The following is a 26,462-nucleotide window of genomic DNA, read 5'->3' as shown; positions in this document are numbered from 1 at the left end:
GCCAAAATGGAGAAATGTCTGTTTGAATGTCAATCTCTTCCTTTCCTAGGATACTTGGTCTCTGGCCAGGGACTACAAATGGACCCAGATAAACTCTCTGCCGTCTTAGATTGGCCACGCCCCTCCGGACTCCGTGCTATTCAACGTTTTTTGGGGTTCACCAATTATTACAGACAATTTATTCCTCATTTTTCCACTATTGTGGCTCCTATCGTGGCTTTAACCAAGAAGAATGCCAATCCTAAGTCCTGGTCTCCTCAAGCGGAAGACGCATTTAAACGGCTCAAGTCTGCCTTTTCTTCTGCTCCTGTGCTCTCCAGACCTGACCCATCTAAACCCTTCCTATTGGAGGTTGATGCCTCCTCAGTGGGAGCTGGAGCGGTCCTTCTACAAAAAAATTCTTCCGGGCATGCTGTTACTTGTGGTTTTTTTTCTAGGACCTTCTCTCCGGCGGAGAGGAACTACTCCATTGGGGATCGAGAACTACTGGCCATTAAATTGGCACTTGAGGAATGGAGGCATCTGCTGGAGGGATCAAAATTTCCAGTTATCATTTACACCGACCACAAGAATCTCTCCTATCTCCAGTCTGCCCAACGGCTGAATCCTCGCCAGGCCAGGTGGTCTTTGTTCTTTGCCCGTTTTAACTTTGAAATTCATTTTCGCCCTGCCGACAAGAACATTAGGGCCGATGCTCTCTCTCGTTCCTCGGATGCCTCGGAAGTAGAGGTCTCTCCGCAACACATCATTCCTCCTGACTGTCTGATCTCCACTTCTCCAGCCTCCATCAGGCAAACTCCTCCAGGGAAGACCTTCGTTTCTCCACGCCAACGTCTCGGGATTCTCAGATGGGGTCACTCCTCCCACCTCGCTGGTCATGCGGGCATCAAAAAGTCCTTGCAACTCATCTCTCGCTTCTATTGGTGGCCGACTCTGGAGACGGATGTTGTTGATTTTGTGCGGGCCTGTACTGTCTGTGCCCGAGATAAGACTCCTCGCCAGAAGCCTGCTGGTCTCCTTCATCCTCTGCCTGTCCCCGAACAGCCTTGGTCTCTGATTGGTATGGACTTTATTACAGACTTACCCCCATCCCGTGGCAACACTGTTGTTTGGGTGGTCGTTGATCGATTTTCCAAGATGGCACATTTTATTCCTCTTCCTGGTCTTCCTTCAGCGCCTCAGTTGGCAAAACAATTTTTTGTACACATTTTTCATCTTCACGGTTTGCCCACGCAGATCGTCTCGGATAGAGGCGTCCAATTCGTGTCAAAATTCTGGAGGGCTCTCTGTAAACAACTCAAGATTAAATTAAACTTCTCTTCTGCATATCATCCTCAATCCAATGGGCAAGTAGAAAGAATTAACCAGGTCCTGGGTGACTATTTACAGCATTTTGTTTCCTCCCGCCAGGATGACTGGGCAGATCTTCTACCATGGGCCGAATTCTCGTACAACTTCAGAGTCTCTGAATCTTCTTCTAAATCCCCATTTTTCGTGGTGTACGGCCGTCACCCTCTTCCCCCCCCTCCCTACTCCCTTGCCCTCTGGTTTGCCCGCTGTGGATGAAGTGACTCGTGATCTTTCCACCATATGGAAAGAGACCCAAAATTCTCTTTTACAGGCTTCATCTCGCATGAAAAAGTTTGCCGATAAGAAAAGAAGAGCTCCCCCCATTTTTTCTCCCGGAGACAAGGTATGGCTCTCCGCTAAATATGTCCGCTTCCGTGTCTCCAGCTACAAACTGGGACCACGCTATCTTGGTCCTTTCAAAATCTTGTGCCAAATTAATCCTGTCTCTTACAAACTTCTTCTTCCTCCTTCTCTTCGTATTCCCAATGCCTTCCATGTCTCTCTCCTTAAACCACTCATCATCAACCGTTTCTCTCCCAAACTTGTTTCTCCCACTCCTGTTTCCGGTTCTTCTGACATCTTCTCCGTGAAGGAGATACTGGCCTCCAAGACGGTCAGAGGGAAAAATTTTTTTTTGGTTGATTGGGAGGGCTGTGGTCCTGAAGAGAGATCCTGGGAACCTGAGGACAACATCCTAGACAAAAGTCTGGTCCTCAGGTTCTCAGGCTCCAAGAAGAGGGGAGACCCAAGGGGGGGGGTACTGTTACGCCGAGTGCTCCGGGTCCCCGCTCCTCCCCGGAGCGCTCGCAACATCCTCGCTACTGCAGCGCCCCGGTCAGATCCACTGACCGGGTGCGCTGCGATACCGCCTCCAGCCGGGATGCGATTAGCGATGCGGGTGGCGCCCACTCGCGATGCGCACCCCGGCTCCCGTACCTGACTCGCTCTCCGTCGGTCCTGTCCCGGCGCACGCGGCCCCGCTCCCTAGGGCGCGCGCGCGCCGGGTCTCTGCGATTTAAAGGGCCACTGCGCCACTGATTGGCGCAGTTGTTCTAATTAGTGTGTTCACCTGTGCACTCCCTATATATACCTCACTTCCCCTGCACTCCCTCGCCGGATCTTGTTGCCATTGTGCCAGTGAAAGCGTTTCCTTGTGTGTTCCTAGCCTGTGTTCCAGACCTCCTGCCGTTGCCCCTGACTACGATCCTTGCTGCCTGCCCCGACCTTCTGCTACGTCCGACCTTGCTCTTGTCTACTCCCTTGTACCGCGCCTATCTTCAGCAGTCAGAGAGGTTGAGCCGTTGCTAGTGGATACGACCTGGTTACTACCGCCGCTGCAAGACCATCCCGCTTTGCGGCGGGCTCTGGTGAATACCAGTAGTAACTTAGAACCGGTCCACTAGCACGGTCCACGCCAATCCCTCTCTGGCACAGAGGATCCACCTCCTGCCAGCCGAATCGTGACAATGGGTATATCCCGGGCACCACACCAAGAGTTACCCAAGAGTTGAGGACTGCCTAAACTAAACTAGTAATTGCCCCACAAATTTGCTCAGTTTACAGGGAACTTATCAGGTTACAAAACTACCCTTCTATATGTGACACTACTATATCAGTTGCCAGAGGGATTACAACCCTTGGTTGGCCTGGACTACTCCACCTATCCTTCTGGGCACTACAATATTGTTAAAAGTATCTCTATTATAAATATGGAGGCAGATAACACAGAACAATAAATGGCCATCCTCTGTGGAGTCTTGTGACCATCCTCTCCTCTTTCCTCTCCCTTCGCTGGTCACAGAGGATGGTCACAAGACTCCACAGAGGGTGGTCACAAGACTCCACAGAGGGTGGTCACGAGACTCCACAGAGGGGGGTCATAAAACTCCACAGAGGGTGGTCACAAGACTCCACAGAGGGTGGTCACAAGACTCCACAGAGGGTGGTCACAAGACTCCACAGAGGGTGGTCACAAAACTCCACAGAGGGTGGTCACAAGACTCCACAGAGGGTGGTCACAAGACCCCACAGAGGATGGTCACAAGACTCCACAGAGGATGGCCACAAGGCTTCACAGAGGATGGACACAAGACTCCACAGAGGATGGTCACAAGACTCCACAGAGGATGTTCACAAGACTCCACAGAAGATGGCCACAAGACTCCACAGAGGATGGTCACAAGACTCCACAGAGGATGGTCACAAGACTCCTCAGAGGATGGTCACAAGACTCCACAGAGGATAGTCACAAGACTCCACAGAGGATGGTCACAAGACTCCACAGAGGATGGTCACAAGACTCCACAGAGGATGGTCACGAGACTCCACAGAGGGGGGTCATAAAACTCCACAGAGGGTGGTCACAAGACTCCACAGAGGGTGGTCACAAGACTCCACAGAGGGTGGTCACAAGACTCCACAGAGGGTGGTCACAAAACTCCACAGAGGGTGGTCACAAGACTCCACAGAGGGTGGTCACAAGACCCCACAGAGGATGGTCACAAGACTCCACAGAGGATGGCCACAAGGCTTCACAGAGGATGGACACAAGACTCCACAGAGGATGGTCACAAGACTCCACAGAGGATGTTCACAAGACTCCACAGAGGATGGCCACAAGACTCCACAGAGGATGGTCACAAGACTCCACAGAGGATGGTCACAAGACTCCTCAGAGGATGGTCACAAGACTCCACAGAGGATAGTCACAAGACTCCACAGAGGATGGTCACAAGACTCCACAGAGGATGGTCACAAGGCTCCACAGAGGATTGTCACAAGACTCCACAGAGGGTGGTCACAAGACTCCACAGATGATGGTCACAAGACTCCACAGAGGATGGTCACAAGACTCCACAGAGGATGGTCACGAGACTCCACAGAGGGTGGTCACGAGACTCCACAGAGGGTGGTCACGAGACTCCACAGAGGATGTTCACAAGACTCCACAGAGGATGTTTACAAGACTCCACAGAGGATGGTCACAAGACTCCACAGATGATGGTCACAAGACTCCACAGAGGATGTTTACAAGACTCCACAGATGATGGTCACAAGACTCCACAGATGATGGTCACAAGACTCCACAGAGGATGGTCACAAGACTCCACAGATGATGGTCACAAGACTCCAAGGAGGATGGTCACAAGACTCCACAGAGGATGTTCACAAGACTCCACAGAGGATGGTCACAAGACTCCTCAGAGGATGGTCACAAGACTCCACAGAGGATAGTCACAAGACTCCACAGAGGATGGTCACAAGACTCCACAGAGGATGGTCACAAGGCTCCACAGAGGATTGTCACAAGACTCCACAGAGGGTGGTCACAAGACTCCACAGATGATGGTCACAAGACTCCACAGAGGATGGTCACAAGACTCCACAGAGGATGGTCACGAGACTCCACAGAGGGTGGTCACGAGACTCCACAGAGGGTGGTCACGAGACTCCACAGAGGATGTTCACAAGACTCCACAGAGGATGTTTACAAGACTCCACAGAGGATGGTCACAAGACTCCACAGATGATGGTCACAAGACTCCACAGAGGATGTTTACAAGACTCCACAGATGATGGTCACAAGACTCCACAGATGATGGTCACAAGACTCCACAGAGGATGGTCACAAGACTCCACAGATGATGGTCACAAGACTCCAAGGAGGATGGTCACAAGACTCCACAGAGGATGTTCACAAGACTCCACAGAGGATGGTCACAAGACTCCACAGAGGATGGTCACAAGACTCCACAGAGGATGATCACAAAACTCCACAGAGGATGGTCACAAGACTCCACAGAGGATGGTCACAAGACTCCACGGAGGATGGTCACAAGACTCCACAGAGGATGGCCACAAGACTTCACAGAGGATGGTCACAAGACTCCACAGAGGATGGTCACAAGACTCCACAGAGGATGGTCACAAGACTCCACAGATGATGGTCGAAAGACTCCACAGAGGATGTTCACAAGACTCCTCAGAGGATGGTCACAAGACTCCACGGAGGATGGTCACAAGACTCCACAGAGGATGGTCACAGGGATAACTGCTGTAAAGCAAATCTCTGATCTGTTACATGAAGTAGAGGACCAGTCTAGATGGCTGCCCCTGTATTAAAGGAATTGTTTAGGAATAGAAAACCAGAGCACACTTCTTGTAAAAACAGTGCCATCCTTGTCCTTAGGTTGTGTTTGGTATTACAGCTTGTCTCCATTCACTTCAATGGAACGGGCTGCAATACCACACACAACCTGAGGATAGGAGTGGCACGGTTTTTGGAAGAAATTACCTCTGGTTTTCTATTCCTGCACAATGCTTTTAATTGACCGAAAATAGGCAATAACAAAAAAAAACTACAATCATAAAATGAAAACAACTCTGGAAAAAAGAAAATGTTTTATTACATAAATTTAATTAGTAAAAAAAAAATTTAAAAAACTAGGTGCATCCCCTTGAAGAACAGAAATTTTATTTCCCCAAAGTTTTACTTCAAAATTACTTTGCTTTTCATTTTCTTCATTTATTTAGATGATTCCAATACTTTGGAGAGAGAAATAAATGATATTTGCGCCAGAGTGTCAGGTTCTCCGGAAATGTAATAATTATTGCCCATGGCAGGATGCGTCCCTAAACTCGTGGTAAATACGATAGGATTATTTGTTGAAATCGCTTTGAAGTTTTCCTTAATTTCAGCCATGAAAAACATATTTTCACAGTTGAAATGAGAAAAACACCGAGCACTTCACATTAGTAATTATAGTGACAGCGGTAAATGACTTGTCGGCCTCCACCGCTACCGTAATGTAATCGCCGGCTCCGGCTCACAAGTTATTTGTTATAGACTCAAGAGAAAAGATTTGATTTACAAGTGTATCTGCGGTAACATTATGTCATTGGGATTCGCATCGCCCTCTTGAACTGTATCCTGCTTCTATTATTAAAGGTTAAGGAACGAGCGGCCCAATTTATTTTCTTATGCAAAGATTTTACATTGATTGAAATGGAACACATTTCATAGAAAAGCTTCTGTCCAGAAAATTTTGCCAAATAAAGTTATTTATACATTTATTTATTTATTTATATAGCGCCTACAGATTCCGCAGCGCTTACAATTATGGGGTACAAACAAAGACAAGTATCAGACATAAAATTTAACAATAACTATTCAAACAAGAGGTGTGGGGATATATTGAGGATATGTTGGGGATATATTGAGGATATGTTGGGGATATGTTTGGGATATGTTCGGGATATGTTGGGGATATATTGAGGATATGTTGAGGATATGTTTGGGATATGTTGAGGATATATTGGGGATATGTTGAGGACATGTTGAGGATATGTTGATAATATGTTTGGGATATGTTGAGGATATATTGGGGATATATTGGGGATATGTTGAGGATATATTGGGGATATGTTAAGGATATATTGGGGATATGTTGAGGATATGTTGGGGATATGTTGAGGATATGTTGAGGATATGTTGAGGATATGTTGAGGATATGTTTGGGATATGTTTGGGATATGTTGAGGATATATTGGGGATATGTTGGGGATATGTTGAGGCCAATTAGAGACTGTTGTAGGCCTGTCTGAAGAGATGTGTTTTTAGGCCACGTTTGAAACTATGGATGTTGTTGTTGAGTCTGAGGGATTGAGGGATAGCATTACAGAGAACCGGTGCAGCACGAGTGAAGTCTTGGAGACGGGAGTGAGAAGTTCGGATTATAGAAGATGTTAGTGTGAGATCATTAGCAGATCGGAGAGAACGTGTAGGATGATAGACAGAGATGAGAGAGGAGATGTAGGGAGGTGCAGCATTGTGGAGAGCTTTGTGTGTGAGACTGAGGATTTTGTACTGTATTCTGTACTGAATTGATAACCAGTGTAGTGACTGGCACAGGGAGGAGGCGTCGGTGTAGCTGCTGGAGAGGAAGATGAGTCTGGCTGCGGCATTAAGGATGGATTGGAGAGGAGAGAGTTTGGAGAAAGGAAGGCCTATTAGTAAAGAGTTACAGTAGTCGAGGCGGGAGTGAATCAAAGCAATAATGAGAGTTTTAGCAGTTTCAGTAGTGAGAAACGGCCGGATTCTTGAAATGTTTTTGAGATGCAGATGACAAGAACGTGAAAGAGACTGAATATGGGGAGTGAAAGACAGATCAGAGTCAAGTATAACTCCAAGACAGCGAGCCTGCTGCCCGGGAGTTATGGTAGTACCACATACCGAGATGGAAATGTCAGGGTTGGTACAGTATCAGTTGATGGAGAAAAGACAAGAAGTTCTGTTTTAGAAAGATTTAGTTTCAGATATAAAGAGGACATGATGTCTGAGACGGCAGAGAGACAGTCACTGGTATTCTGTAGGAGTGCAGGGGTGATGTTGGCGGAGGAGGTATAGAGTTGGGTGTCATCAGCGTAGAGGTGGTACTGGAAACCAAATCTACTGATTGTTTTTTCAATGGGGGATGTGTAGAGTGAAAAGAATAGAGGACCCAGGACCGATCCCTGGGGATCCCCGACAGCAAGGGGAAGAGGAGAAGAAGTAGAGCCAGAAAACGAGACGCTAAAGAAGCGGCCAGAGAGATAGAAGGAAAACCAGGCGAGAGCAGAGTCCTTGAGACCGATGGAGCGGAGACTACTGAGGAGGAGTTGGTGATCGACAGTATCAAAAGCCGCAGACAGGTCCAAGAGAATCAGTAAAGAGAAATTGCCATTTGATTTGGCCGTCAGAAGATCGAAATTACTGCCTATGATAGAAAGGTGTACGTTCACACAGGGCATTGCAGCTTGCTGTGTATAGGGTTCACAGTATTGGGCAGATAGGTGTATGACTGCTATAAAGATATATTAAAAGGAATCTGCCACCAGCGCCACCCATACTAACCTGCTGGTACAAGGTCATAGTGCAGATGACATCGATTCTAATGATGTTTACCTTTTTTGGCCTTTTTCCAGAGTTAAGCCCAAAAATTAAAATATGCAAATGAAGTGTTTTGGTGCACTGGGGGCCTCCCCAGCTCTTTGGTTCACTCTTCTGCCCACCCAGCTCCTATCACATGATCATCATAATCACAGTGAAATAAAGTGAAGGAGTTCACGCATGCATGGGATAGGCATAAGGCTATCCTTCATATAAGATAGAGTTAGGCATAAGGCTATCCTTCATATAAGTTAGGGATAGGTATAAGACTATCATTCATATAAGATAGAGATAGGCATAAGGCTGTCCTTCATATAAGTTAGGGATAGGTATAAGACTATCCTTCATATAAGATATAAATAGGCATAAAGCTATCCTTCATATAAGATAGGGATAGGTATAAGACTATCCTTCATATAAGATAGGAATCGGCATAAGGCTATTCTACATATAAGATAGGGATAGGCATAAGGCTATCCTTCATATAAGATAGGGATAGGCATAAGTCTATCCATCATATAAAATAGGAATAGGCATAAGGGTATCTTTCATATAATATAGGGATATACATAAGGCTATCCTTCTTACAAGATAGGGATAGGCATAAGGCTATCCTTCATATAAGATAGGGATAGGCATAAGTCTATCCTTCATATAAGATAGGGATAGGCATAAGGCTATCTTTCATATAAGATAGGGATAGGCATAAGGCTATCCTTCATATAAGATAGGGATAGGCATAAGGCTATCCTTCATATAAGTATAGGGATAGGTATATGGCTATCCTTCATATAGATAGAGATATACATAAGGCTATCCTTCATATACAATAGGGATAGGCATAAGGCTATCCTTCATATAAGATATGGATAGGCATACATCTATCCTTCATATAAGATAGGGATAGGAATATGGCTATCCTTCATATAAGATAGTGCCAGAGAATATTCATAGTATTCAGGATTTTGGGCAGACTAGATGGTACAAATGGTTCTTATCTGCTTATTCTATGTTTCTATGAATGATCGTAGTTCCTGCAAAAGAAAATTGGTAGTGTGTACAGCTCCCCCACCTGGCACGTACTTGCTAGTCAATGTTCTTCTAGCTCCAGCACAAAATGTGGTCCCTCACAGGCATGGCTGCGGGCCGTCTGTGCAAGCTTGAAACAAAAGTTAGGGTGTCAGAAGGGACCTCCCTGAGTCCTTGTAAGATGATAAGTGGAGACAGAATAAGGAAATTATCACTTGCAGAGTGATAGGGGATAAGATGTCAGATCGCGGGGGTCCTGCCGCTGGGAACCCCTGGGATCTCGGCTGCGGCACCCCGCTTTCATTACTGCACAGAGCAAACTCGCTCTGTGCATAATGACGGGCAATACAGGGGCCGGAGTATTGTGACGTCATAGCCCCGCCCCTCATGACATCACAGCCTGCCCCCCTTAATGCCACGCCCCCTCCCATAGACTTGTATTGAGAGGGCGGGCCATGATGTCATGAGGGGGTGAAGCCGTGACATGCTCCGGCCCCTGTATTGCCCGTCATTACGCACAGAGCGAGTTTGCTCTGTGCAGTAATGAAAGCAGGATGCCGCAGCTGAGATCCCAGGGGTTCCCAGCGGCGGGACCCCCGCGATCTGACATCTTATCCCCTATCCTTTGGATAGGGGCTAAGATGTCCTGGGGTGGTGTACCCCTTTAAGTCCTTGTGATGATGTGACATGCTAAGAATTCTGGGATTGGAAAGATGAGTCATGTCAAGCACCGATTACAGGTGCAAATATATACAGTCAAAGATATGTGGCCACTACAGGATTGTCACCACTTTGAAACCCCTCTTTGTAAGGCCCCTTCAATTGGACTGAGAGATGAGGAACCAGACAAGGGGCTTCTAAATTAGACAACCCCTTTAAAGAGGTACTCCGCTGCCCCTAGTGTGCGGAACATTAAGTTCCAAACACTGGGTGCAGGCTGCGGGGGCCACAAGGTCACGGTCACGCCCCTTGTGACGTCTTGGCCACGCCAACTCAATGAATGTCTATGGGAGGGGGCATGGCGGTGACATCACGACCCCCGCAGTCCGCACTCAGTGTTCCGAACGCGGGGGCAGCGGAGTACCCCTTTAAGGACAGACAAGAGAACAAAAATGCTAAATACAATGGGGGAAATTTATGAAAACCTGTGTAGAGGAAAACTGGACCAGTTGCCCATAGCAACCATTCAGATCGCTTCTTTCATTTTTTTTAAAAAGACCTTTGAAAAATTAAAGAAGCGATCTGATTGGTTGCTATGGGCAACTGGGCAACTTTTCTCCCCACAGGTTTTGATAAATCTCCCCCAATGTGTATGTAGCCTTATGCTTGTTACAGATGAACAGATTTTGTAAAATATAATATTTATGTTATGAACTATAGATATTTTTCAGGGAAATATAATTTCTCTCATTTTGATCCTTTATGACGCTTTTCTTTTCCTTTTGGACAGATCTCACGCCAGGCAGGCAACGTAATGAGCTCTGCCAGTCCTTTCCTATGTAAAGTACACTCCGCAGTACAGCGCTGTTGAACTAATCGAATTGATAGAAAGAAAAATATGAAAGAGTTTGGTTTTGAAATCCCATAAAACAATCCATGGCATCACAGGCTGCAGTGTAAAGTGTTGCTTTACTTTAGGGGTTGTATTAGTTCCATATACAGAGAGGGATCATTCCATTAAAGCACCAGCAAGCCTATAATACCCCAGGATTTATATCAAAGAATTTTCGTGCTGGTATTGAAGTTTGAAGGACAAGTTGATGCATCAAAGAGAAGCGTGTTCTTCTTTAGATACTGAATTAAATCTTCATTTGCATAGGGTTTTGTATGCAAACTATTTAATGGACCCAACACCAAAAATTGGTTAAACCTTGTGCACAGAGCCTGTATAGCAGTACTCTAAATTCATATTACCGGAATGCAGTCTGCTCTAGAATCAATGCTAAATGCTGCAAAAGTTTAACTTTAAACTAAATTTTTTTTAGTTATACATTAAATAGTCTACTGCAAAAGTTGGGATCAGAGCTAGCTACCTTATAGTCATTTAAAGGGTATCTAAAGATTTAAGAAATAAAAAAAACACTAAGATAGTAACATGTCAGAGGTTTTGATTGGTGGGGCCCAAGTGCTGAGATCCACACCGATTGCTAAAAAAGAAGGGGCAGCAATGTTCGACTGAACACTGTGCCTATTCATGTCTGCCCGTCACCGATAAGCTCGGCCTAGAGAGCAGTGTATGTGGTGTGTAGATTCACAGAAGTCTATACAAAAAAAAAAGTCCCCCCCAAAAAAGAAGAGAACTAACAAATAACTAAGGAACTAGGAATAAAGACAAGAATGATAGAATAATACACACAGAACTGCACAAACCAAGGCTTTTCAAAGAACAGATATCCTATAGGCACCAAACAATCCTTGTAGTCAAGTTAGCGGATCCAGAGCAATGGATCAGCCGTGAGACGGTTGCATTACAGCTGCTACTAACAACTAGTAGAGAGAAGTGGGCAGAATAGTAGGGTAATTCCTGCTGTTCATCATATAATTGCTGTTTTTTGTTTATCACCCACACTAAAAAGAATAAACAATAAATAAAGTGTACCTGCCAATGAAAAGAAGGGAGAGAACGCTGCAGCTAAGCACTTCTCTCCCGGCTCTGTGGCTATAAGACCTGGAGAGCCCTATAGGGAGTGATCACACTAAGCACAAACTTCCCCCGGCTCGCTCTTGTGATCGGTCGGGGTCTAAGCTCTCAGACCCAAACTGACCAAAACTTTTGATATGTCTCTGCAACATTTTTTCATGACAGTGCCCAATTCAAAAGTTGTATGTACATTAAAATGGTACCAATAAAAACCACAGGTTTGCCCTGAAAGAAAACCTAAATACAGCAACACAATATTTATCTTTGTTTAATTTTTGAAATTAGAAATGAGCAAATGTATTTTAAATTAAATGCATCTGGTAAATTAAGAATATGTACAGGAGCAGGAACGGTAGGAGTCCCTGTTCCTTTACACTAAAGTTACACTAGAGTTAACATTCATTGGGGGGATATTGAAAGAATTTAGTGCCACTTTTTATCCTTTAGCTGCACCACATATTCAGATATTTAGCACCTGATTTAGCGCCTTGTTAGCCAATTTTTTTTAAAAGGGGAGGATAGGTGTAGTTATTTGTTCTATAGTCTTATCTTAGATTGGGAAATGAGAAAACACCAATGTGACATCATTTGTGGGATGGAAATACAAAGAGCCCATCAGGACAACCATTGTCTCTATGGCCTGATACAACACACGATTGTAATGGAGAGGGGTGCCCCCACTAGAGACCCTCCAATATGGGACGGAGCAGAGAGCAGCAGGTCCGGCTTTTGCATACTAGACCTATATATGTACACATGTATTTCACTGTATTTCAGGGTTTCCATACATGTTATTTTCTGGCAATTTTTGGATATCTGCCACTGCAGTTTTTGAGCCAAAGCAGGAGGTGTATTCAAAAGGAATAGGAGATATAAAGGAAGGACATGTACGTCTCCCTCCTACTGAATACACTTCTGGCTTTGGCTCAAGAACTGCAGTGGCAGATATCCAAAAAAAACGCCAAAAATAACATGTATGGAAACCTAGCCATTCAGTGGCATAACTTGGAGGTTCTGGGCCACAGTGTAAAATCTTTAACAGCCTCCACCCCTAACCTTGTGCTATTTATTATACTGGTGGCACCCCCTATAGCTACACCCCTGCCATATAATACTGTATTTCCAGGCTGGCCTCAGTTTTGACTAGCAAAACTAGCTGACCACCATGACAGCCCCCACATAAAAGGGGTTGGCTATAAAGAGACAACCCTTTTGAAGGGGTACTCCGGTGGGAAAAAAAAAAATTTCTAATCTATTTAAAAAAATTGTAATCCTTCCAGTACTTCCAGCTGCTGTATGCTCCAGAGGAAGTTCTTTTCTTTTTGAATGTATTTCCATTCTGACCACAGTTCTCTCTGCTTACACCTCTGTCCATGTCAGGAACTGTCCAGAGCAGGAGAGGTTTACTATTGGGGATTTGTTCCTACTCTGGACAGTTCCTGACATGGACAGAGGTGTCAGCAGAGAGCACTGTGGTCAGACAGAAAAGAAATTCAAAAAGAAAAGAACTTCCTGTGGAGCATACAGCAGCTCATAAGTACTGGAAGGGTTAAGAATTTTAATAGAAGTAATTTACAAATCTGTTTAACTTTCTGGAGCCAGTTGTTTTTAATTATTTTTAAGGAGGATTCCCATCTAAGTTATCCAAAGATTCTGGCCTTAGACATCTTGTCCCCCTATCCAAAGGATAGGGGATAAGATGTCTGATCGCAGGGGTCACTGTGTTGTACCTGGCACTACCGTCACACCCTCTCCCAATAGCATAAATGGAGCGGGTGAGGCGTGATGTCATGTTTCCGTCTCGGGAGTAGCACTCGGCACAGAATGCCAGGTGCTGCAGGGAGATCCCCGAGGTCCCAGCAGCAGACCCCCACGATCAGACATCTTATCCCGTATCCTTTGGATAGGGGATAGGATGACTAAGGCCGGAATACCCCTTTAACATTCCCAAAGCCCAGCCTTCAATAGCAAAGCAGCATTCACACATCTACTCCTAAAGACCTCAATGGAGAGAGCTGCACGCATTGGTGAACGGTGGACCCCAGCATCATAAGATCTCAGTTCTCTCGATATCTGAGGGGTCCGCGGTTGGCTTCATATATTTGCATCATAGTTTAATACATTTTTTTCTAATCAACCTTTGTATTTTATTCCAAAGCAGAACGTCATGTTGAAAGAAAGTCATTCACAATAGTGTCCAAACAGTCTATTCATTTAGGAAGAGTTACGTATTTGACTTTTTAAAAATGTTTTTCAGATGACCTTAACTCTGTTCTCCAACATGAACACCAAAGAGAGAAATGGGAGAGGATGCACCTGAAAAGCCGAAAAATCTCTCCCCGGTCGGTCAGCAAAGAACGATGGGTGGAAACTCTGGTGGTCGCTGACACCAAAATGATTGAATATCATGGAAGTGAGAGTATAGAATCCTACATCTTCACCGTGATGAATATGGTATGATAACGTGCACTGATATATTATAGAAAGCTCACACTGTGTTAGGATTGTAGAGAATTAGTGATAGATATGAGATTCACAAAAATAGTCAGCTGCCTAGAGCGCCCTTTTGATTGGGAGGGGGGGGGGGGGGGGGCGGGGGGGGGGGGGGGTGCACTGCTCTGCCTGCCACAAAAAAGTTAGACAACCAGCATCCGAACCACTCAGCCAGCATGGGGCATGTCAATTTTGGTCAATGGGCGGAGTCAAGAAGGTGGCAAAATTAGCTTTTGCCTAGGGTGGCAAAAATCCTTGCACCAACCCTGGATACACAAACAAAGGATATACGATATATTGAGATATATGTGTATATGCAGTATCCCAGTACAGATCCTGCTGCCTAGAAATGTCTTCACACTGGGTTCTTTACATAAACATAAACTTCTGAGCTTCTCACCAAAAACATGGCAGGTTCAGTCCCAAAGTCAGTCTTTTTGGAGCAGTATATCAGTATCCAACATCCCACAGACAAGCTGATCTGCTTCAAAGCAACTCCTCTCTGCTGCTCCCTGGCTGTGTTCGCACGCCTGTGAGAACAGGTTCAGGACTCCAACACACACCAGAACTGGAGTATGGTGGTGACTTTATCCCCAGAACCTCTAGGGTCTAGTCACACGTACAGTATCCTGCGCAGATTTGATGTGTTCAGTCATTCAGTTTACATTGGAATCTGCAGCAGAAAATCCTGCGCATCAAATCTGCACAGAATACTGTACGTGTGAATAGACCCTTAATCACTTTCCAAAACCCAGACCCAAACTCCAATCTTCAGAGATACATACCTCCCATCCACCAACCCTTATCAGTACACAGTCCCTGGTTATTACTTTATCCTAAAAGTTGTACCCATATATCAGTGCTGCACCCAAATAGTTTAAAATAGTAAAAATAATTTGTATATATAACCATGTATCTCTGCATAATACAGTCCTGCAGTTAAATAATGATCACTTCACATAATTACCACACATACCAATATTCCCCACATACAGTGACCATATAGTGTTAGATTCTAGTACTTTATAGGAGATCTGCAGTCCATATAAGTGATGACCAGGCTTCACCATTGGTTGTAGTCCAAAGCCAAATATTTTAAAGGGGTACTCCAGTGGGATTTTTTTTTTTAAATTAACTATAAGTTGTAAATTGCTTCTATTTAAAAATCTTAATCCTTCCAGTACTTATCAGCTGATGTATGCTTCAGAGGAAGATGTTTAGCTCTTTCCAGTCTGACCACAGTGCTCTCTGCTGACACCTCTGTCCATGTCAGGAACTGTCCAGAGCAGAATAGGTTTGCTATGGGGATTTCCTCCTGCTCTGGACAGTTCCTGACATGGACAGAGGTGTCAGCAGAGAGCAATTCCTGTGAACACAGCAGTCCGGGACCATTAAGTGTGAGCAGCGAGCGGGTGTGTCCCTTTGTGTGCTCCTCCAGACTTCCAGAAGCAGAAAGCAGCAGGTGTTACATCCGTCTTTCCCAGGAGCGTGGCAGGCTCCTGGGGAGAGCCTCCCTGCATGGAGTCTCGGGCCTCCACGTCACGTTCTTCAAGGCTGGCAGGGGGGTGGAGAGAAAACAGCTGCAGCCATTATTCCGCCCGAAGGGAGAAGATCCAGCAGAGTTTGCAGCAATGCAGGCTCTGCTCCTCCGGCAACAGTGAGCCAGAGATCCAGCGGTGGCAGGGAAAAGAGCGTGGAGATGTGGGCTGAAAGAGGGCCCAAAGAGTCCAGCTCCACTTACTGCTCCCGCATGGCCGCAAGGTTTGCGGAATTTGACCGCTGCAGTAAGGAGCTCAGGCTGACAAGAGAAGATCTGTGTGGGGCCCAGAGTCTGGCAAACTCTGGGTCAAAAAGGAATAAGATTGAGCTGAAAAAAAGAATCATGGCCCTAAAAGCCGAGATTGTGAAGCTGGAGGAACGGAGGACAGAAATCCTGGAAGGGAGCGGTCTCTTCAAGGAGAAGCTGATGAACGGGGACCGGTTTGCCGCCATGAAATCCCCAGGTAAGGTGGAGGTGGATAATGGGGAGAGTAGTGGCGATGAAGAAAGTGATGATGGTGGTGAAGAAGAAAAGGAGGAGGAGAGGGTGGAGGAAGATGCTGTGCCTGTGGCTGCCCCCTGTGACATCCAGACCACCCAGGATAGCTACATGCCCAGGTGGCGCATCCTTCGAGTGAGAGTGAGGAGGAGGATGTGGAGGGTGAGGCTGGGGGCTTATTGAGGGCTATAGTAATGCAGGAGTCCCCAGCCCACCTCCAAAATTTTACCTTTGAAGATGACCTATGTGAGGATGTGGCAGTGAAGAGGAAAGTAAAGAAACAGAACACACAAGAATCTGTGCAGTATGTGTTTTTTCCTTTCCAGCAGTCTGGGTCAGCTGCAAAGCTGGTTCAGGCTGCTGGGCCCCCCAGACTGCCAGACCCCGTTTCTGTGGTGGAACGGAGCCAGCATGGGGGGGTACAGCATGGCGTCAGTAAAAGCTGTGGAGGCAATAGAAGTGAAGCCCACCCACCCTGCCGGTAGGGAGGGGCAGGATGGGCTGATGGTGGGCAGCTCTGGCACTACAGGACCGCCCCGGGTTGGCGGGGGGCGTATCCAAGTGCCAGAGGCGAGCTATGCCGCCGTGTGCTTGGGGGGTGGTTCCTCGAGTGCTGTGGGCACTGCTGGCGCTGCAGGGCACTCCCCTGTGAGGGGGGGGAGTGTCCGGGTGCCGTTGGCAGAGAGTGTTGGATCTGTGTGATCGGGAGGCGGTCCGCCGAGTCCAGTGTGTTCTGCGGGCACTGCGGGGCACTCCACTGTGAGGGGTGTCCGGGTGCCGATATCATCCGCAGAGCCCGTGCGGTCGGGAAAATCAGGTGCTGGCACTGTGGGTGGAGCTGGGGTGCACCCGGTGGGGCAGCCCCAGACTCAGGAGGAGTAAACAGCCATTGAGGAGGAGCCATCAGCGCCGACCCCAGCAGCTAGGCCTGCACAGAAGAGCATACTAAGACCAGCAACACTACAAGTCCCAGCCAGCCCAGAGTTTGTTAGTAAGGTCAAGAGTACAGGGTGTGTGAATGCTGAGTGTAGTAGTTTATGTGGGAGTGTCAGTGAAGTGAATGTTGGTGGGAGTGGTGGTGGTATGAATGGGAAGTCTAGTATGGATGGAAATAGAGAGGATGAGAGTAGTGGTGTGAATGGTGGTATAGGTGGTTCTGGGTCTGGTCTGGCTGCCCACCGGGTAGTGACTGCTCCTAGGAGCTTTGCCAATGTCACTGCCGGGGGTTCAGGGGGGTCCCCATCTCCTTCCGGCTCCGGAGGCCACTTGCAACAGCGCCTCCGCAGGCTCTACGCAGGGGCGACAGGTCAATCCAGGTAGAGGGAAGGGGTGAGGTCGACCTGTCTTTCTGGATAGAGAGGCACGGTTTGGGGGCTTTCCGAGAGCGGAATGGAGAGGTGGTCTGGTCCCTCCCGACAACCGGGCAGGACAATAACCATAGGAATGTGGTCCGTCTGATTTGGAGGGGCGAGGATGCGTGCCCACCCCGCGCAAAAGTGGTTGAGCTCCTCCTTCAAATGGAATTCAGGGCGAGTGACATCTTTGCCCTGATTCACCCCTACGGTTCGTCTGAGTTTGACGTCAGTTTCGTTCGACCAGAGGGTCTTGAACTCTTCTGGTCAAACTACAAAGTGGCGAAGAACGAGCCCGGCTGGCGGGATTTCGCCGTAAAGGCGATTTCCGGTCAGAACGCTGTCAAGAAAGTGACCGTTTTGACACGTAATGAGTCGCTTTCTTGACCTGGCTCGGTCGGTATGGGGTTGTGACGGACATACACAAGAAAAACTTTGATGAGCACGGGATCTGGTCTGGGGCCTGGACATTTTCCGTCAAACTCAAGCATTCAGGCAGTACGGTTGCCCACATTCCGTCAGCTGCCTTCCTTGGACGTGATAGGATTCAGGTCTTCTACCAGGGGCAACCTAAGGTCTGTCACAGGTGTGGCAACCCCACCCACTTTAGCGCAGCCTGTACTGTGCAGGTCTGCGCTTTGTGTGGTGGGGTGGGTCATCTGGCCGCATCCTGTAGGCAGATCCGTTGCCACCTGTGTGGTGTCCTCGGGCACCCTTTCAGCCGTTGTCCTAGCGCCTTTGCCCGTGCAGCGGCCGCTCCGGCTGAGGAGAGCTGTGAAGTTGCCTCGGCTGGGGAGGGTACGGGCAGGGATGGGGGCGCAACAGGGCTTGTGAGGAGGAAAAAGGGCCCCGCCAAACTAAGGCGGGAGGAAAATCGGAGAAGGAGTAGGGAGCTGGAGAGTGCCCAAGTGGCGGGGGTAGCTTCAGCCCCTGCTCCTGAAGCTGGCCCTGTAACCGCTGAAGCCCTGGAGTAGAACGTGCTGGATGAGGAGATCAGGAGGCTGCGCAAAGAGGAAGGCAATATGGCCGACCCTTCTGATTCCTCCCATTATGAAAGTGTGGATGAGGAGAGTGGGGAGAGGACTAAAAAGAAAGAAAAGGGCAAAAGGAAAGGGAGAAAGAAGAGGTCAGAGCCCTCTGTTCCTTGTACTACGGGCCAGGTCCAAAGCGGAAGCCTGGCTGCCCCCCCTCTGATTGACCTGTCAAACCGGTACCTCGTCCTCGATACCATCTGCTCCCCCTCCTAGGGAGAAAGAGCCTCTGGGGGGAACTGGGCCCTGTCCTGTTGAAGCACCTTCCTCAGAGGGCAGGGCTAGACCGGGGCCGAACGGAGATGGGGATAATATGGATCTATCAGAATCGAAAAAAAGATCAAAGAGTGGTCCTGCCCTCTCATCTTCTTCGGGGGATGAGGGGGCAAAAAAGAAGGGAAAACAAAAGTGAAGGGTGTGGCCGTCTAATTTAATCACCCTGTATGGCGGCACTCACCCCATTGACGCTGGCATTTATTAACTGCGCCAGCATAAAGTCTGATACAGCTAAATTTGCAGCCTTTGATTTTCTCGGCCGTGTTGAAGCCGACATTTTCTTTTTACAGGAGACCAGGTTGTCAAATCTAGCCTCCCTGGTAAAAGCCAGGAGAGAGTGGAGGCGCAGTCCCTCACACTGGTCTCTTGCGGCTGAGCCGTATAGTGGGGTGGCGGTCCTTTTTACCGCTCCTGTTGAATGCCGACGGGTTATTGAATTAGAAATGGGGAGGTGCCTGATCTTAGATGTCTTCATGAAGGGACAGGAGCTCCGACTCATTAACATCTACGCCCCGCAAACTAAGCGGAGCCGTAAAGATCTCTTTATGAGGATTAAGCCCTTTCTTTTTATCAGTCGGCAAGTGATCTTTGGAAGGGACTTCAATAATGTCACGAGGTCCCAAGATAGGGGAGGCTCCAATGGTCCGCTGACTTGCGATAGCGTGGCACTGATTAGCATAGCTAGAGAAGCTCGCCTAGAGGATGCCCACATCCGGAGCCCCTCAGTCCACACGGGTTTCACATATCATCAAGGTAGTCGCAGGTCTAGAATAGACAGGTTTTATTTAAAGGAGGAAGCTGTCTCTTCTGCAGTGTCCGTGGTTGAGGTGGAGTTCTCCGATCACTGTATGATTTTGTTTTCCTTGAATGTTCCAGAGACCCCCCGGATGGGTAAAGGTTACTGGAAGCTGAATTCGTCCCTCCTGGAGGAAGCGGAGGTAAGACAGTCCTTTGAGGATTTTATTCAGAGTCAGGTACCTTTACTGGATCTCTGTAGTAATAAGCTGGAGTGGTGGAAGATATTCAAGAAGCGGGTTGCGGGGTTCTTCCGCCAGCTCTCGAGCCTCAGGTCCCTGAACAGGTATCGCCTGTATCAGGGCCTGAGGAGGAAACTCGAACTTCTCGTCTTGACTGGAGGTAGCCGAAAGGATATCTCCAGAGTGAAGTCCTTGCTGATGAGGTGTCAGTACGATAGACACGCATCTTTGGTTTTTGAGAGGGATTACGGGAGGTACCACTCGCCCGACCCTTACAGAAACTGTAAGATGTCAGTGAGTAGTAAAGTCATTTCAGGGCTGATTGATAGTACAGGATCTCTGAATCGGTCCAGATCAGGGATCTTGGAGGTCGTCAGATCCTTCTACTCGCACCTCTTGGGAAGGAAGGATCTGGATCGGGATGTGATGTCGGGTTTCCTGGCTGAAACCATTCCTGAGCCAGGGGTAGACCCCTCTCTTGGCGTTTTGGCAGAAGAGATCAGGGAAGAGGAAGTGAGACTGGCGATCGAGGGGCTTGCCCCTAAGAAGTCGCCAGGTCCGGATGGCTTAACATCCTAGTGGTACAGGACCTTTAAGGAGTCTTTAGCTCCCCTCTTGACTGAGGTATTCAATGAGTGTCTCTCCTCGGGCACTCGGCGTACGCTGATGATGTCACTATTTTCGTCTCTTTCGAGAGAGGGGAGGTCGATGTGGTGATGTCGGAGGTGGACCGCTACTCGGATGCATCCGGGTCTAAGATCAACTGGGATAAGTGTGAGAGTCTCTGGCTGGGAGGGGGGGATCTCATGTTTGATCTCCTGGACACCCTTCCAGGGCCCCAAGTATCAGCAAAAGTCTTAGGCATCACATTCGGCCAGGATGATTATCCCACCAAAAACTGGAATGGTAAGCTCCAGGATGCCACTCAGAAGGTGGACCAGTGGAAGGGTTGGTCTTTGACCCTCAGGGAAAGGGTACACCTGATCAAATCGTACCTGCTCCCCTTGTTTATCTATCTGGGCAGCGTATGTATCTTGCCAGAGGCTTACTACACTAGGATCTACAGCCTGTTTTTCCAGATGCTATGGAGGAACATGATGAACCTAGTCAAGAGGGAGGTTACGTACGGCACAAGGAGACTAGGGGGTTTATCTATGGTAAACCCGGTGGTGTTCTTAACGAACACCTTCTTGAAAGCCAACAACTCAAACCTCTGGTCAGAGAGGGCTTCTCCATGGGTACTCTCCTGCAGGGAATGGTTACGGCCTTTCTTCCAGGAATGGGAGAGAGGAGGGCGAGTGAAGGACCTCCATACGCCCCATGGATATCTTCCGGCTTACGCTACCCCGACTCTGAAGGCGATACGTCGATGGGGTCTGGGAGTGTGGGAGATCACGACCCAGTCAAGGATTCTTGACAAACGGGTTCCTTGACAAACGGATTCTGTTGACCCACTTCCAGAAGCCTCTGGCGCTCAGGGACTGCCCAGGTCGGGATCTGAGGGTGGGGTTGTATCTTTTGAACATGAAAAGGATCCCCCAGAAGTTTTGGGAATTGGCCTGGCGCTGCATTCATGCATTCAGGGGAAGCTATATGTAGGGGACAACCTGAAGTGCAGGAACTCTGATGACCGGGGATGTCCCCGAGAAGAGTGCGGGGACACGCTGGAAAGCATGGACCACTTCCTGCTTCATTGTCCCTTTAATTTAGGGGTTTACAACCGGGTCGGTGCTTCCATCGGCTGGAGTCAGCTTGCCGGCCTTACCTATCCGGAGTGGGCTTATGGGGCATTTAGGAACCTGGGTGGCCGAGACCGGGGCACTTTATTCTTAGTTAGCTTAGTGGTTAGGTACTACACGTGGAACGCACAGTGTTTAGTGTAAACCCAACAAAAAATCCTCTCCGAGGTGGAGGTCTGTAGGAATATCACCGGTGACCTCGGGAAGATCAGGTCTTTGGAGTATGGCAGTCTTGGTACCAGTAGGGCTTCTCTCCTATGGAGAGGGTTTTCTTTTGATGTGCCCTAGGTACTAGACCTTTTGGGTAGAGTACCTTTTATTTGGGTTAGGGGAAGTGTTATAGGGATAGAGATAGGGTGAGAGTAGGGTCAGTTTTAATGGAGGGATAGAATTAGGGAGAATTGTAGGGGGAGTTAGGGAAAGAGTTTAAAATTATTTTGATGTATCAAGTCTGCCATCTTTCTTCCCGGTGGTGGGCTAATGCGTGTGCACGCTAGCTTTTTGTTTTGTTTGAAGCTGATATAGTAAGAAGGGCTTACAGGCGACCAAACTTGGGCCTAAAGTGGGTTGTGGTTTAGTGTGCATAAGTTTGTGTATAAGTTGGTTGGGAAGAGTGCTAGGTGGGGAGGTTGTATTTGTGGTTGGTGGTGTTTCTGTTTACTTGTTTGCTTTGGGGGGACCTGACATGGGTCAGTTAAGGACAGGACTTTGTGGACTGTATGAACGGTATGGACTCTGACCCATGTGCAGGAGGGGTGGTGTGGGTGAGGGCACAATTTTTGTGTAGGGTTATTTCTCGTTTATTTTTATTTTTTTTCCCCCCTAGGGTTTTCTGTTGACTTTGTAAAAAGGTTTTCTGTAGTGCATATGTTTATTTATGCATATCATAGGCGTGCGCAGCCTATTGCATTAGGGTGTGCACCCTAAAGCACAAACTCACGAAGCGCACGCGTGTGTGTAATATATATACACACATACACACTCTTGCTTGCATGCACACATACATAAACATACCTACACTCATAAATATCAATACAAACAAAATGAAAAACTTTATTAAAACTTTTTTTGGGATTGGAGGCTCCATTATACATACACTGTACAGCAATCATACCTCCATTATACATACACTGTACAGCAATCATACCTCCATTATACATACACTGTACAGCAATCATACATCCAATCCATTAATAATGGATTGGATGTATGATTGCTGTACAGTCACAGACAGTGTATGTATAATGGAGGTATGATTGCTGTACAGTGTATGTATAATGGATGTATGATTGCTGTACAGTGTATGTATAATGGAGGTATGATTGCTGTACAGTGTATGTATAATGGATGTATGCTTGCTGTACAGTGTATGTATAATGGCGGTATGATTGCTGTACAGTGTATGTATAATGGATGTATGATTGCTGTACAGTGTATGTATAATGGATGTATGATTGCTGTACAGTGTATGTATAATGGATGTATGCTTGCTGTACAGTGTATGTATAATGTATGTATGCTTGCTGTACAGTGTATGTATAATGGATGTATGCTTGCTGTACAGTGTATGTATAATGGCGGTATGATTGCTGTACAGTGTATGTATAATGGAGGTATGCTTGCTGTACAGTGTATGTATAATGGTGGTATGATTGCTGTACAGTGTATGTATAATGGATGTATGATTGCTGTACAGTGTATGTATAATGGAGGTATGATTGCTGTAGTGTATGTATAATGGCGGTATGCTTGCTGTACAGTGTATGTATAATGGTGGTATGCTTGCTGTACAGTGTATGTATAATGGATGTATGCTTGCTGTACAGTGTATGTATAATGGCGGTATGATTGCTGTACAGTGTATGTATAATGGAGGTATGCTTGCTGTACAGTGTATGTATAATGGTGGTATGATTGCTGTACAGTGTATGTATAATGGATGTATGATTGCTGTACAGTGTATGTATAATGGAGGTATGATTGCTGTACAGTGTATGTATAATGGAGGTATGATTGCTGTACAGTGTATGTATAATGGCGGTATGCTTGCTGTACAGTGTATGTATAATGGAGGTATGATTGCTGTACAGTGTATGTATAATGGATGTATGCTTGCTGTACAGTGTATGTATAATGGCGGTATGATTGCTGTACAGTGTATGTATAATGGAGGTATGATTGCTGTACAGTGTATGTATAATGGCGGTATGATTGCTGTACAGTGTATGTATAATGGCGGTATGATTGCTGTACAGTGTATGTATAATGGATGTATGATTGCTGTACAGTGTATGTATAATGGATGTATGATTGCTGTACAGTGTATGTATAATGGTGGTATGCTTGCTGTACAGTGTATGTATAATGGTGGTATGCTTGCTGTACAGTGTATGTATAATGGATGTATGATTGCTGTACAGTGTATGTATAATGGATGTATGCTTGCTGTACAGTGTATGTATAATGGATGTATGCTTGCTTTACAGTGTATGTATAATGGATGTATGATTGCTGTACAGTGTATGTATAATGGATGTATGATTGCTGTACAGTGTATGTATAATGGATGTATGATTGCTGTACAGTGAATGTATAATGGATGTATGATTGCTGTACAGTGTATGTATAATGGATGTATGATTGCTGTACAGTGTATGTATAATGGATGTATGATTGCTGTACAGTGTATGTATAATGGATGTATGATTGCTGTACAGTGGATGTATAATGGATGTATGATTGCTGTACAGTGCATGTATAATAGACAGGGCCTTCTTTAATTTTGATTGGACCCTGGGCAAGCTATTTTTTTTGGTCCCCCACCCCCATCCCACACACACTTGGGATCAGTACAGGATCAGTAATGTAATGTATGTACACAGTGACCTCACCAGCAGAATAGTGAGTACAGCTCTGGAGTATAATACAGGATATAACTCAGGATCAGTACAGGATAAGTAATGTAATGTATGTACACAGTGACCTCACCAGCAGAATAGTGAGTGCAGCTCTGGAGTATAATACAGGATATAACTCAGGATCAGTACAGGATAAGTAATGTAATGTATGTACACAGTGACCCCACCAGCAGAATAGTGAGTACAGCTCTGGAGTATAATACAGGATATAACTCAGGATCAGTACAGGATAAGTAATGTAATGTATGTACACAGTGACCCCACCAGCAGAATAGTGAGTACAGCTCTGGAGTATAATACAGGATATATCTCAGGATCACTACAGGATAAGTAATGTATGTACATAGTGACCTCACCAGCAGAATAGTGAGCACAGCTCTGGAGTATAATACAGAATATAACTCAGGATCAGTACAGGATAAGTAATGTAATATATGTACACAGTGACCTCACCAGCAGAACAGTGAGTACAGCTCTGGAGTATAATACAGGATATAACTCAGGATCAGTACAGGATACGTACGGGGGAGGGGATTATCAGATTATGCATGTGAGGGGAGGATAATAATGATTATTATAATCCACCCCTCACATATATGTAACATCTCCCCCTCACATGTATAATCTGATAATCCCCTCCTCACATTGATTATCCCCTCACCCTCACATATAATCTGATTATGATATTATATGTGAGGGGATAATCAGTGTGAGGAGGGGATTATCAGATTATACATGTGAGGGAGAGATGTTACATATATGTGAGGGCAGGATTATAATAATCATTATTATCCTCGCCTCACATGTATAATTTCCTCCCTTCTCACATTATATAATAAATCCCCCCTCACATTATATAATAAATCCCCCCCACACTATATAATAAATCCCCCCTCACATTATATAATAAATCCCCCCCACACTATATAATAAATCCCCCCTCACATTATATAATAAATCCCCCCTCACATTATATAATAAATCCCCCCTCACATTATATAATAAATCCCCCCCACACTATATAATAAATCCCCCCTCACATTATATAATAAATCCCCCCCACACTATATAATAAATCCCCCCTCACATTATATAATAAATCCCCCCTCACATTATATAATAAATCCCCCCACACTATATAATAAATCCCCCCTCACATTATATAATAAATCCCCCCTCACATTATATAATAAATCCCCCCCACACTATATAATAAATCCCCCCCCACACTATATAATAAATCCCCCTTCACATTATATAATAAATCCCCCCCACACTATATAATAAATCCCCCTTCACACTATATAATAAATCCCCCCCACATTATATAATAAATCCCCCCCACCCCCACACTATATAATAAATCCCCCCTCACGTTATATAATAAATCCCCCCTCACATTATATAATAAATCCCCCCAGACTATATAATAAATCCCCCCTCACACTATATAATAAATCCTCCCCACACTATATATAATAAATCCCCCCTCACATTATATAATAAATCCCCCCTCACATTATATAATAAATCCCCCCCAACCCCACATTATATATTAAATCCCCCCTCAAATTATATAATAAATCCCCCCCCACACTATATATTAAATCCCCCCTCACATTATATAATAAATCCCCCCTCACATTATATAATAAATCCCCCCCCACACTATATAATAAATCCCCCCCAC

General features: G+C 46.3%; 1 protein-coding gene across 2 annotated transcripts in view; it reads left to right on the top strand.

Moving 5' to 3' along the window:
* Positions 1 to 26,462, top strand: part of ADAMTS12 (ADAM metallopeptidase with thrombospondin type 1 motif 12) — a 560,388-nt gene that overhangs the window by 287,416 nt on the left and 246,510 nt on the right. For both annotated transcript variants that reach the window (XM_056545369.1, XM_056545379.1), the window contains exon 4: positions 14,206 to 14,402. In XM_056545369.1, the coding sequence (XP_056401344.1) occupies positions 14,206 to 14,402 (197 nt within the window). The remainder of the gene's footprint in view (positions 1 to 14,205; positions 14,403 to 26,462) is intronic.

The sequence above is a fragment of the Hyla sarda genome, chromosome 1 (assembly GCF_029499605.1).
Source record: "Hyla sarda isolate aHylSar1 chromosome 1, aHylSar1.hap1, whole genome shotgun sequence".
NCBI classification, from domain to species: Eukaryota; Metazoa; Chordata; class Amphibia; order Anura; family Hylidae; genus Hyla; species Hyla sarda.
This window is presented reverse-complemented; position numbering and strand designations above follow the sequence as displayed.